We start from the raw sequence: 13,230 nt of genomic DNA on the forward strand, positions 1-13,230 counted from the left end.
GGCTGGGTATTGGCACAGATGCCCCAATTCAATTCTGATTCACAAGGTAACAATTTGATCCAATCCAATTCGTTTCGATTCCGATTCGATATCGATTCGATAGGAATGAGATATGAAATACTATAGCAGCTTTCCATATTTGGAGAGATGTTTAAAATGCTCTAAAGGGAAAACCAATTTACAAATGCAGAGTCACTGAAAACAAATTCTCCGTTCGCATATACATCCGTAGTCCCATAAGGTTATAATAAAGTTTAAAAATCCCGAATGTAGAATGGGACGTAGCGCAGGCAACGCTTCCCGCACACAACACGTGTATCTCATGTCTCATGGAAATAAAACAATTGCGCTGCCAGGCGTGTAATGGTACAGTACATAGTATACCATATAATACATAAGTCTTGATAGTTATAATAAACGCCTATGCTTATTTACCTACAGGCATGATTTTGAATGTGATTAGTTAACTATGAACACAGCTAGAGCCCCCTTTATGAAAGGGTGTGCAGACTTATGCAATCAGCGTGTTTTTTTAGTTAAAATGTTCCTAATTAACTATTTGTTTGTTGGAAGACCATATTACAGATGGAAAAAGTCTGACATTTACATTGATGTTATTTCTGTCTTTACATTTCAAAAACCTGCAATTTCATAAGGGTGTGTAGACTTTTTATATATACTGTAGCCTACATATTTGTACCTTTAAATACAATTAAATCCTTTAAATATACTAGTACATACATATAGTACAAATAATATCTTCACATGTAGCCTGCTTGTATTTATGATCATTGAAAAATGTTCATAATTATCCAGTTTAGGATGGGAATTCCAGGAAGGCGTCCTATTGTAAATGTGGGACAGCCTGTATTACATTGGACTAATATCTCTTCAAATATATGCCCCCCTCTTTCTAGCTGAATAACATGAACCAAAAAGTAGTGCAAAAGCTACTTATTACTTACACTTAAACATCTTGTTCATTATACAGATCCAATCTAATACACAAGGAATCTGTATCTGTGTTTCATTTCAAATGTGTTACTGGATTTACCTTTAGTGATAACCTCACACCCCTGACCAGAACTAACAAAATCAGACTATCACAAAAAGCTAATGAATGGATTTCTGTTATATCTGCGATCATGTTCACATTTACATGGCCTGCAACCTACCCAGAGGTGTCCCCTCTAAATTCTGCTATCACTTCTGTTCCCCCTCAGACCTCATTACAAACACTTTTCACTCTGCTCTAAATTTTCACCAGTGAGAGACATTCATCATTTGTCCTTTTCAATGTGACTAAAATTCATTACTCATTCATGCTACCCGCACCAGCTAGAGTGGAGCTCTCCTTGACCGAGGAGGTTAAATATGGAAACCCTTTGGGAGACTTGGATTGGTAGGCTACAGTGAGCTTCATCACTTTCACTCTTCTCTCAGCACCAAGAGGGATTGGGGAAGGGGCAAAATGAACCAGCAAGGCCTACACCTCCATTTTTCATTGTGTTCTCTGTGTCGTGTGAAGGTTAGAAAGGTCTACGGTACAAATTCCAGTACATTCTCAATGTGAAACAACTAATTCACTTTAAGGGAATGGTCATGATAGGTACAATTCACCTTGAGCAAAATAACCTTCATTAAGTTTCTCCCTTTCTACAGGGTGAATCAGATCACAAGAGACCTTAAACACACTCATTTGGTGAGCGAATGCTGCTTGCCATCTAACTCAGGTGATTACACTGTTTTTAAGCAAGTAAATGATGATGTCAACACATATCCGCACATCCAAACTGTGGAAGTAAAATTATATGAAAGGACACTGTAAGAGGGTGACCCAAGAATGAACTGGTATTATGACTAGCAGACAGTGACCTAAGAATAAACTGATATTTTGAATAGCTACGAAAAGCTGAAGCTGCAAGTTGCCTCCCCTGCACGGGATGACATCTGCTTAACTGGCATACAAGTATGCAAGCCAGACTTGATTAGGTCATGTCTCTGGCCTTTTGTGCAGAAACTGCTAAGAGGAAGCTGAGCGCGGCTCACCAGTTTCAATGGTTTCAATAGTTTCAAGTGCTCTATACATTGTGTCTGTCCTCTCCGCAGGACAGAGTCAGCAGATACTATGCTTGAGCATGTGTTGGCTATCCTCCGGCCGGAGTACGAGAATAAAGCTTTGCTCTCCTGAACCAGCCGAGGGCTCTGCACGAGTTAATCATCGACACAAACCAAATCAAACAGATGTCTGAGGGTAGCGCAGAGCACTATGTCATTTTTTATGCTGTTTGATGTCACTGAGACTCGCAAGACTACCTGCTCCCTGCTGGGTCAATGAAGCCGTGTGTTGGATTCTCACCTGTGTGCCATCATTCTTAATAAAACTAAACACAACTAAAATGAACAAACTATTGCTGGTGGCTGTGCAGCCCAGAAGACAGAGCTGGCCCTAGAGAAGATCCCCAGAGTAGGCGAATTCTCCCTCTGCTGCCTTGGACTGGGAGGGACCTTGGACGGAACATTTGAGAGTCACAGTTAACACACTGCTACTGACACACTAGGCTAAACAGTTCATCTAGAGAAACAATCCGTTTTCATATTTTCTCAGTAGATAGGTTCGTATTTGATTGTTAGGATTGATATAGATGGTAGTTATTTTAAAAACTTTCACTGTTTGCTGTGTGAAAGCTCCAGGTGCAGAAAGAGGCTCTGACCAGCCACCTGGTCTACTCCTGCTCTGTGTGACAGGTGCAAGTTGCTTCTTTTTCTCCTCTGTGAGTCACACAACGATGGCCTTCCTGCTACTTGCAAAAGCACACAGCCTTGACCACACAACGACATGTGAAAGCTGTGCATTCACTTAAAATGCTTAAAGCAGAGTACATATTACTTATTGAATGCAATACCCACACCCATGGCCGAGGCATGGTGCACTGAATGCTAGACTCTTCCCAGACAACTAGTCAACTATTTTGGTTTCATCTTTGTCCATCTTTGTTTTCCCAAAAGGAACCAGCTTGGTGAATAGTAAATTAACTGGATCTGTTATTTCTTCTATCTGCCTCTGGTTGTTTGCTGTGATAATTAATGGTAGTGTGTTTCATCTCATCAGTATTTAGCACCAATAGAAGCAGCGTAGAGACACAGCTTACAGACTCTGCCTACAGCTCAATAAATAGCCCAACATCAGTAACAATAACAAGCTGAGTTAATTCTGGTTGAGACAACAAACAAACAAAATGGAAAACCACATAGTACCTTAACTAAGGTTACAGCCAGATTCCAGCTATTACAGTGAGAAAGCAGGATAAGTGTGCTAAAAGCCTCAGTATACATTCTAAAGGCATTTTCAGACTTCAGGACCAATCAGGTGGCAGACAAGACACAAAAATGGCAAGCCTTTGAAATCTGTGGAGGTGTTGACTTTTCTGGTTTCATTTTCTGAAAACCCACAGGTAGCAGGTACGTGAATTACATGGCTGGCTCGTACATGCCCATGAGTTTGTCTAAGCACTCATGCATGCCTGTTTGTAATACTTACTATCAACTTTCTGTTGTAGAATGAAAAACAGTTGGGTGTTTGTAAGCCAAATCACTTCAGCCAACTCAAGTGTTAAGGCATTATGAAAGACAGAAGGGAAACTTTCGATAAGTATTCCATAATCCATGATATTTACGTGTTATATCAATTAGAACAGGTGGTGTAGGGATACTGAATCATCCATGGACAAAGTGAAATAAATTAGAGTTAGAGCATACCAGACTTATGTTTCCATACTCTATTTCTCCATGATCTAATAGTGAATTACACCTGTGCTATTATGTACTGGATTTGATGATGGACTCCATATCTCGTCAAAGTCTACTGCTCTTCCTTACACACTGACTGAAATCAGTTGTTTAAACCATTTCGCATTTTTTAAAAATTATTTAAGATAAACATTTACACAGTACACACCACATGGTGAATGGTGAAATCAAGGACACCAGAGCATTTTTTAACTCAGAAAAGCCCTCATTCAAAGGAGCGACGATAAACACGGTAAAAACTCTTAGGGTTCAAATCCTGGGAAAGACATACAGCCTATCCGATGTGAGGGAGGCAATCAAGGAATTTGGGCTCAAATCACAGTGTGGCTAACCTGACAGCAACTGAATTGCATGTTCTTTATTCCAACACAGCAGGACTTCAAACATGCTACTTTTTTCCCTATTAAACTCCCTTTTGTCTGCCTCTCAATTCTCACTCCATTCCCTCCCCTCACCTTCACATTCAGGTTCAGATACAACTTTGGAAAAACTGGAACTGACAATTCAATTCTGGGCCTGTCAATTAGGCTAACTATTCATTTCACTTGGAGCATAGTGTATCTCTGGGTGTTAGTGTCCACCCATGTGAGCTACACAAATCCTATCAACTGAAACTCCTGACTGCAATGGGGCTGTTTCACACACAGCATTAGTGCCCACTTGCTTGCACACCATCTCGGAAACAAAGCCTCCAGGCAGAGGCATACACTGCACTGTTATCTTTTGATCACTGTTCATAAATTACCCAACTTACACCCCCCCCCCCCCCCAGCCATTCTTTTCAAGAATTTACATTTATCACAGTCTCTGATATAATCTCTTAAATATCTCAAAGGGGATATTCAGCCTGCAACAGGATATGAATCATTCTGCCAGGAAACCCATCTTTTAGAGGGGCTGCTCACATGACTGCAGCCAACAGCAAAGTGGTGTGCACCCCTCTTTTCTTGTTGACATTTTGGGAGTCTTGTTAAGCCTCATCCTTGCAGGCCAGCATAAATCAACATAGCCTCTCATTAACACACATTAGCAAATCAAATGTGCTTTGGAGCTCCGGCAACAAGCCGAGAGCCATGGCAACCGTTCAAAGGTAGCAATTTAGCCTTCCAGCCCACATCTAGCCCTGAGTGACTTGACAGACAGGCCATGTGGGCTCCCAAATGCTCTCTGAGGGCGAAAGAAAGGTTACAGAGAGCTGGAAGGCCTGTGTGGATCACAAAACATAAGCTCTGGAGCGCACCATCATTCCAATCCACCACAGCTGTGAGGGGAAGACAGCTTCCTGTCCTCCTCAGGATATACCAAAAATTACTTATTGGTGTTCAAGGTAAGCAAGTACCTACTGCACCCCGAAGGGACACAGGGGGCTGCAACATTTGGTTTGGTCTGCTGCCGGGCAAACCCTCTGAGGTCCGTCTGTGTCCCTTTGACACAGATGTTGGACCCCTCTGCCAGTGAGGGGAAGCTTTAGCATATTCAGGGAAGGAAAATGATTTATTTTATTAAGAATGCAAAGAGGGAGGAAAATGCAACACAACTACCATCAAAGTAGTTAGTCTATCAACAATTCAAACCATAAAAATGTGCAGGGCATATCACCAACAGTTTAATACTTTGGTTTCAGGCTGTTGCTACTATTTCAAGTGTTTGACTCAGGTTGTGGCAAACTTGTGACATGTCCAGCTTGGATCAATTGGTCAAATCTATACGGGAACCAGAGGAGAAAGGTGTACCCCAGCTTACATACTCCCATGTGATTACATTCACTTCCACAGTACTCTGCAGTTTCCTGTGTCTTGTATAGCAAGTAAAACCTTCTGAAGGAAAAAAGGGCCATCATAAGTTTACTGTTCTGATAGTGTCCAGAAGGTAGAGACTAGGGGTGGGTGATGTATCGAATATATTCGATGTATTGCAGCTTGTTCTACATGGGATGTAGTAAATGACTATATCGCGAACATCGAGTACAAATTGTCACATATTTTAAGCCGCTGGCATGAGACTCGCTCTGGCGTTCCGCTTCTCTCGCTCTTTCCTATGGCTGTCTCCCTCTCACAGACACAAAAAGAAAAAAACTCACATACATACGTCACACACACTCGCCCGCCCATCCAGACTACTCTCCTGGGCGAGTGTGTGTGATGTATATAGGTGAGACGTGTGTTTTTGTATCTGGGGGGAACAGGGAAAGAGCCTGGCGAGAGCGAAAGAAGTGAAGTGCCAAAGCGAGTTTATACGTGCTGAGTTCGGAAACGGTAACAGAAGATGGAGGCGGACGAATTGGTTCCGAAAAGAAACAGCACTGCATCCATTGTCTGGCAGTGGTTTGGGTATCCAGGGCTCCAGACTGCAACCATTTTTTGAGTGTGTGCGAGTTAAAATTTCACGTGGTTGCATTCGTATGAGTGCATGATGATTAGGCTGTTTTGGTGCCCCTCCAGCACGGGTACTGCATTAGCCATTGTGGTTGAAAGTAGTACTTTTTCTTCTTCACCGGTTCAGTCGGTCTCTCCCTGCCTGCACACGCGCACTGATGGTGAAATGCGCAAAACAATCCATTTAGCCGTTACCGTGTTCCAAAGATTAAGCGGTCTATAGTTGATTATTTTAACCCTTTCGCACATTTTATGCTATGTAGTGCACGTTACATTACATGGTTCGTTGTGTTTTCATTAGCGTTGTTAAGTTTCTCATAGTTTTCACCGCCGCATTTGCTATACTTTTTAATGTTAAATCGCTGTTTCCTCAAAGATAGAATTAGCTAGATTTTTTTTTCAATCTCATCGCATTGACTTTAGCATACGCGCTAGACGGCTAATCGCACCGGTGTGACTGTACGCACGAAAGGGTTAAAAAAAACAAAATGAGTAGAGGAGGAGAGGAGGCTGGTGGAGAGGGAGAGCCAGCGAAAGGTCCGACTCAGACACAACTGATGATGAGAGTGCAGGTGCAGACAGGGAGAGACTGACTGAGCCAGTGAAGAACAAGAAGTACTACTTTCAACCACAATGGCCAACGCAGTACCCGTGGTTGCGGTACGAGGGAAACTTAATGTTCAGATTAAAATATTTTGCAAATTTCAAGTCTTGAGTCACTATCAATCTTTAGATCAATGCAAAACTAGGGTATGCAAATTAAGACAACTATTCATTGATTAATACCATGCTGTACCAAAAAAAAAGAAAAAAAAAGGTGCGAACAAATCATGTACTGGTGCGACCAACTCAAAAAGTTGGTACCACCAGTGCTACCAGAGGAAAAGTTAGTGGAGCCCTGGTATTGCAAGGAATATGTTGAACAAACAACAGTTATCTGCAAAATATGCAGCAAAATACTGTTTTGTTAAATTTAACTTGGTTGTGATTTCCCCCTTTTTGCACTGAAGTTTAAAATTGTTCCAACAGAAACCACTAATGAATATAAACAAGAATGGTTTAATGCAGACATATGTTGCAGGGGCTATCAGCATCACCATACTGGTGTGATTGTATGCATCAAAGTGTTAAATTGAGCATTTTTGAAGTGCTTTAGAGGAGATTTCAAAATATCAAGATACATATATTGTGTATCGCGATATAGCCTAAAAATATTGCGATATTATTTATAGGCCATATCACCCAGCCCCAGTAGAGACACAGAGTGATACTTTGAATATAGTCCTGCCTGCATACAGGCTATCAGCGACAAGAGGTCCATGCTGAGGCTTCCCAATGATCTGGCTGTAGCCCATTACCACACCACAAGGGGTAAGCCGCTGATGCAGTTTAAACAGCACTGTTTCAGGACATTCGTTTTGTGTTCTTTTTTATCCTCAAATGGCTACAATGCAGTATCACTTGCCCATTTACAGCATATGCTAACGCAACAGTATGCTTAGTTGTTCTGACTGCCGTGCCATGCACCAAGCCAAGGTGGATAATGTTAGCTGTTGAAACAGGCATACAGTAACAAAATTTTAGCCAGTTCCTGAATGCAACAAGCAAGTACATGATGGATCAGTTTAGGGTAAAGACAAAGGCCAACAATCAAGATTACAGCTGTATGATAAAGCTGATACAGATAATACTGACAAAGAGCTGGGGACACTAAAAATACATGCTAAATGTTAAAACGTGTGGTGTTCTGAACGATATTACTGTTAACTAGGCCATGTAATGCTCCCTCACTCAGAAAACTAGGCTGCAGTATTCAGTGAAATAAATGATGCTGCCCAATTAAAATACTATTAGGCCAATTGCCATCTCCAGAAAACACAATTATGACTCAACAAACACTCAGTATAAAAAAAACAAAACACTTGATTGAAAATGCAAATACTAGCAGCTCCTGGATGAGATCTCAATGCAGTGAAAGTTCGTGATCAGAATGTTTCAGGTGCCAAATAAAGTGAACTCATCCTTTGGGAAAAAAATCAAAGAGGAGACACTTGGACAGAATGTGCATAGGCTGTTTAAAGTTTGCCACAATTTAAAAAATAATAATAATAATGATAATATTAATGTGGGAAATTAATGTATTATATAATTTTGAAAGAAGTTTTACCATTTAAATCGTGGGTGGAAAACTTAAAATCCACTGGCATAATATAACAGGAAAGATCAAGCCACCATCAATTATGAACACTGCAGCCATATAGTAAATGATTTAGCTTCTCAAAAGTGAAGAAATCATCTGGACAGGAATTAGACTTGTTACCCCCTAAATATGTCCCCACTAACTCCTAGCTGCCTGCTGAAAGCACGGTGTACTATGCCAACATTCTGGAAATGCATTGTTTAAGAACAGCTTATTGCCAAATTTCCGAGCTAACTCTAAACTTTGCAGGTTACCCCAAGCAGGAAGCTGACACAATAAGTCCCTTTGTTTAATGTCATCATAGCAGTAGGCATACCTATTGCATCACTAAGGAACACTGTCTGCAAACTAGCACACTATACAACTGTGGAAGTTGCTCAAAACCAAACTGATTGTTCAAGTGTATACACTTCTTTGTAAAAAAAGAGTATGCCCAGGCAGCTGCAGGGTAGACTAGTTCAGTGTATTGGTTTGAGAGGAATCTTGGGAATCAGTTCACTGCATTACTAAATGAGGGGATTCCAAGACACAAAAATATGTCTCTTTTCAGCTCACTATTTTACACCACTTGGATTCAAAACATAAAATGAAAAACAGAGCCTGCATCATCATTAAATCCTCAGTGTAGCTCCCATATGGCAGCTTTGATGTTCTTTGAAAACAATGAGAAATGAAGTCTCAAACCTTCACAGGGAATCTTAAAAGGAGGCTGAAAATTCAACGTCAGTCAAGTTTCCATCACATCCATGAAACAGGTCTCCGTTTCACCAGTTCTCAAAACAGAGCTGCGACGCAATGCTCCACAGTTGACCCGCTGGGCTCAGAGGTAACAAAAATTCACGCATGAAAGCGATTTCAACCACAAACGTCATGCTCTGACAATAATTCGACAGGAACTCCCCCGCGTTGTGCCTCCAACATAATGTTCTGAGGCTGAGCCTCATTTGGCAAGACAGGAAGACATGACTGTGTGTGACGGCAAAGGAGCAAAATCGCTGGCTGACATAAAGTGATGACATCGACCCAACTGTTGCATCACTGGAAACAAATGAGGCTCCCCTACCTCCTCTTCCAAGTCATTCTCTACTCTTCTACTTCTAATAGCCACCATGGTCATATGCTCATTTATAAATTCATGCCATTAAATTGCCCTGTGAGAGACAGATTCGATCATAGACTGGAACTGGAAGTTTAGGTGGCATTGACTTTTAACTGACATATGAGATTTGAACAGTTTTGCTCTTACTTTGTAGTTTCAGCTGACTTTCACAGTAACTTAAATATACATGTTGGAAAACAACTACCCCACAACAGTGACACAGTGCACAAAATTCTAGCCTAAAATTTAATTATTTTGTCTACAAAAAATGTAATGTACAATGCAGACAGACCTAAAAAAAATTCACAGAACAATGCATTTTCATTCGGGGGGAAAAAAAAAAAACTGATAAGCCTTTCAAACAGACTGCTCATTTCTTTTTTGAAAAATGTCTCTGGAGATACAGGCATTTCTAATCTAAATATGACAAACTATGCCCAGCTGAATATAACAGAAGATACAAACTCTATGGAACTATACACCATGGACAGACATTATTGAACAGACATTACGAGCACTATGATGTTCATAATGCTGAATGGAGGAAGAACAGACCAGAAAGGAAATGTTCCAAATGTACAAAACAGGTGAATTTAGACTACTGTAACATAGCAGTGATGGGCTTTTTGATCGTTTCATTCAGTTCAGCACAAAGATTCATTCACCGAGTCACTGCTTTGTTCAGTAACCAATGTGATCAAAGAGAAAAAAAAAAATATATATATATATATATATATGTTATATTATCTATATATCTATCTATATATATATATATATATATATATAGACAATATAACTGTCTGCTGTTTAATATCTTTCACGTTATTAAATGTACTAAAATTCATTTGTAATTTTGTAAATTTGAACATATTATACATTAAATACCATAACTCATGCAGGTTTGAATAACACTGCCCAAGTTCTCAGAAAATGACTTTGAAGATCACTGATTCGTTAATTTCCTTCAAATCGTTCAAAGGCCTGCTCAGTAAAGATAATGCGCTCTATCTAGCAGTTTATGACTATGCAATGACAGTTCTTTGTATAACTCACCTACTGAGTACTTACTAAAGCAAGATAAATCGCCTATCAAATACATAGCTTCATCGCAGCAAAGTAGTGCTGTAATCTCATTTTAGAGCGTTTCCGTTTAAAATAGGCTAATATATATTCCTCAGTAAAATTTCTAGATATAGTTAGAGCATAATTACCCACTATCCCACAAAAATTCATTCTATAATACGCTAAATTTGGTAACCAGCTTTATTAGTAATTATCTTAAAATGACAGTGGAGACTTGTTTTTATTGTATGCTGCACTCTCAAATAGATTTTTCCATAACAGAGCAATTTCGTAAACTGTGTATTAAACTAACAGGAATGACGACGGATGGAGTTACCCTGTGGTCGGAGGTGAATGAACTGAAAGAACTGGATGAATCATTCGTTCGGTGATTAGGGCCTTTTCTATTCAATGACTCTGTTTGTTCTGATAAAGCCGCCTGAAGAGCATAGCGCCGCCAATGTAACTTTTTTCCTCCACTCATGGTCATTTTTTAGACTTCTACAGGCTGATGTGGTTGTCGCTCAAAATATGCAGGGGAGTTGCCTGACTTGTAAGTCAAATACATCAATATTGTAGAATAGTAAACCAGTACACTACAGTGCAAAGATTCGTTAGCGAACCGCGCAACACTACAATCTTCAAGAGTAGGCTAATACCCCCCGTACATGTGTTGCACCCTGCTGGAAACTGCGGACACCTCAGAAGCACAGAGTAACCTGTACCTGATCTCTTCTTTCGCTCAATTATCTATACCGTAACAGTTTTATCACTATAAAACTGAAAACTATATCACTCATCTGGTGTTGCAAAGCATTCATGTATTAGGCTATCATTACTGGTGCTAGATAATCAAAAAATTTGAACTATTCTTTAAACTGCAGACATGCATTTTCCGTACGCAAACACAGGTGCTTGGGAAGCAGTTTTAATACACGGTTTGGTGGCTTTCACAAATCACTCATATCATATTCCTATATATTTACTCTGTATTTACTCACACAACATGACCTTGACCAATTATCAACCGCAAATATGTAGCTAAAACTTTAAAGAATCAACTTACCATATCATAAACGTTCAATATGATCGGCTCGTTTCCCATCATATGTCGCCAGACTTAACAAGCGACGATGTCATCCGTCTGAATATTTCTCCGTTATCTCCCGACTGGAAACACAGTGGATCCCACTTAATGATAAACAGTATTTCACCAACTATCCTCTCCTTGATTCGAAACTTATTTTTTCTCCAAGCTTCTCCTCTCCGTCGACGTCGCGTGCTTCTCTAGATTGATTCATCTGCCCACAATCCGCCAAAAAACTCAAACCCCGTCGAAATTTTAAGGCAACAGTACTCAATTAGCCAGCACCTAGATATCAGGACTGATGGCCAGCAATCTATCTAGTTTATTACTGATAACAAACAAGCGAAACAGGTCAATGTTTTCGGATTATAAAGTTTTTTCCTTTGCCCTTGCCATTTAAGTAAACGAAATCATAAGCTGTATACCTAGCTATAAGACTGTAACCACTTCAAATAAATGAGTTTAGATTCAACAATACATTTCTTCCGAGCAGAAAAGGCTACTCCGTAATCATCAAATTCACTCGCTTTCACAAACTAGATCCATCGTTTATCAGCGGCTCTTCTTTCTCTGCGCTTGAAATCGGTGATTGTTTATTCAGCCTGACAACGGTTGTGTCGTATGTGGATTGGATAGGCAATGCACTATTGTGGTCTGAAGTTTTGGCCGTACAGAAAACAGGCGAGTGTTGCCAGATTAATGGAAAATCCCCTGTGTACAGAGAAATTGTGGCTAAGGATTACGACAGAAGGGAAAGGACATGTGGCAGTGCTATGCCTTTTTATTGTAGCGATTAGCGGATTGGGGAACACCCAGTGTATATATGCCTCCAACCAGAGGGTGATGCTGCTTGAAACAAAATAAGGAGGCACACATCATAGATGCCTTTTTCTCCTTCTCCATCCAGCAGTCTGTGAAGGGTGAAATCTCCACACTGGACTCCTACAGTATATCCCAGATGATACTGTCTCATCAATGCCATCATTAATCCAGATGGGCTCTAGCTGCTGACCAAGTTCCCTTCCTCCATCCCTCCAGACTATAGAGTTAGAAAGAGTCACTCTAATTGATATGAGTCCTCTAATTGCATTGCTCTTGTAAACCAATCCAGGCTTCAACTGCAGGCCACTGTTGGGAGATAAGGCTAAATTTCAGCTCCTTTCTGAATTCATATTTGGTCATCTCAATCTATACAATATCATATTGAAATTATATCTCTAAATGCAGTGTCAGTTAAACTGATTTTACACTTTGAAAAAAATGGAACGTTAACACAAAAGTCTTAATAGCCTAGTCCTTTTATGTTATCTTTAAAACATTTAACTGTGGCCTTCAAAGGTTCGTTCAGTCTAGTAGAGAAGGATTTTTTTTCTGAATGAGAAGAGCTATAGTCAATAAACATGAACTGAATTTAGAATTGAATTTTGAACCAAGTTGGCCACAATCATAGTGTGGACTATTAAAGGTGGTTGACACTTAATTTGAGCCAGCGTTTTAGATCTGAAATGCTGAATGCTTGGACATTGGATCAGTGCTGACTCAAACCAGGTATGCATGCATTTTAAGTTGAAGTGGAACACTACAGTTGGCAGTAATA

General features: G+C 40.1%; 1 protein-coding gene across 1 annotated transcript in view; it reads right to left on the reverse strand.

Moving 5' to 3' along the window:
* The window catches only part of LOC118787984 (deubiquitinase DESI2-like), a 33,808-nt gene extending 21,606 nt beyond the window's left edge, over positions 1-12,202 (reverse strand). Inside the window, exon 1 of the mRNA XM_036543788.1 lies at positions 11,613-12,202. Within this exon, the coding sequence (XP_036399681.1) occupies positions 11,613-11,654 (42 nt within the window). The 5' untranslated portion in view covers positions 11,655-12,202. The remainder of the gene's footprint in view (positions 1-11,612) is intronic.
* Between the last annotated feature and the right edge of the window lie 1,028 nt (positions 12,203-13,230).

The sequence above is a fragment of the Megalops cyprinoides genome, chromosome 1 (genome assembly GCF_013368585.1).
Source record: "Megalops cyprinoides isolate fMegCyp1 chromosome 1, fMegCyp1.pri, whole genome shotgun sequence".
Taxonomy (NCBI): Eukaryota; Metazoa; Chordata; class Actinopteri; order Elopiformes; family Megalopidae; genus Megalops; species Megalops cyprinoides.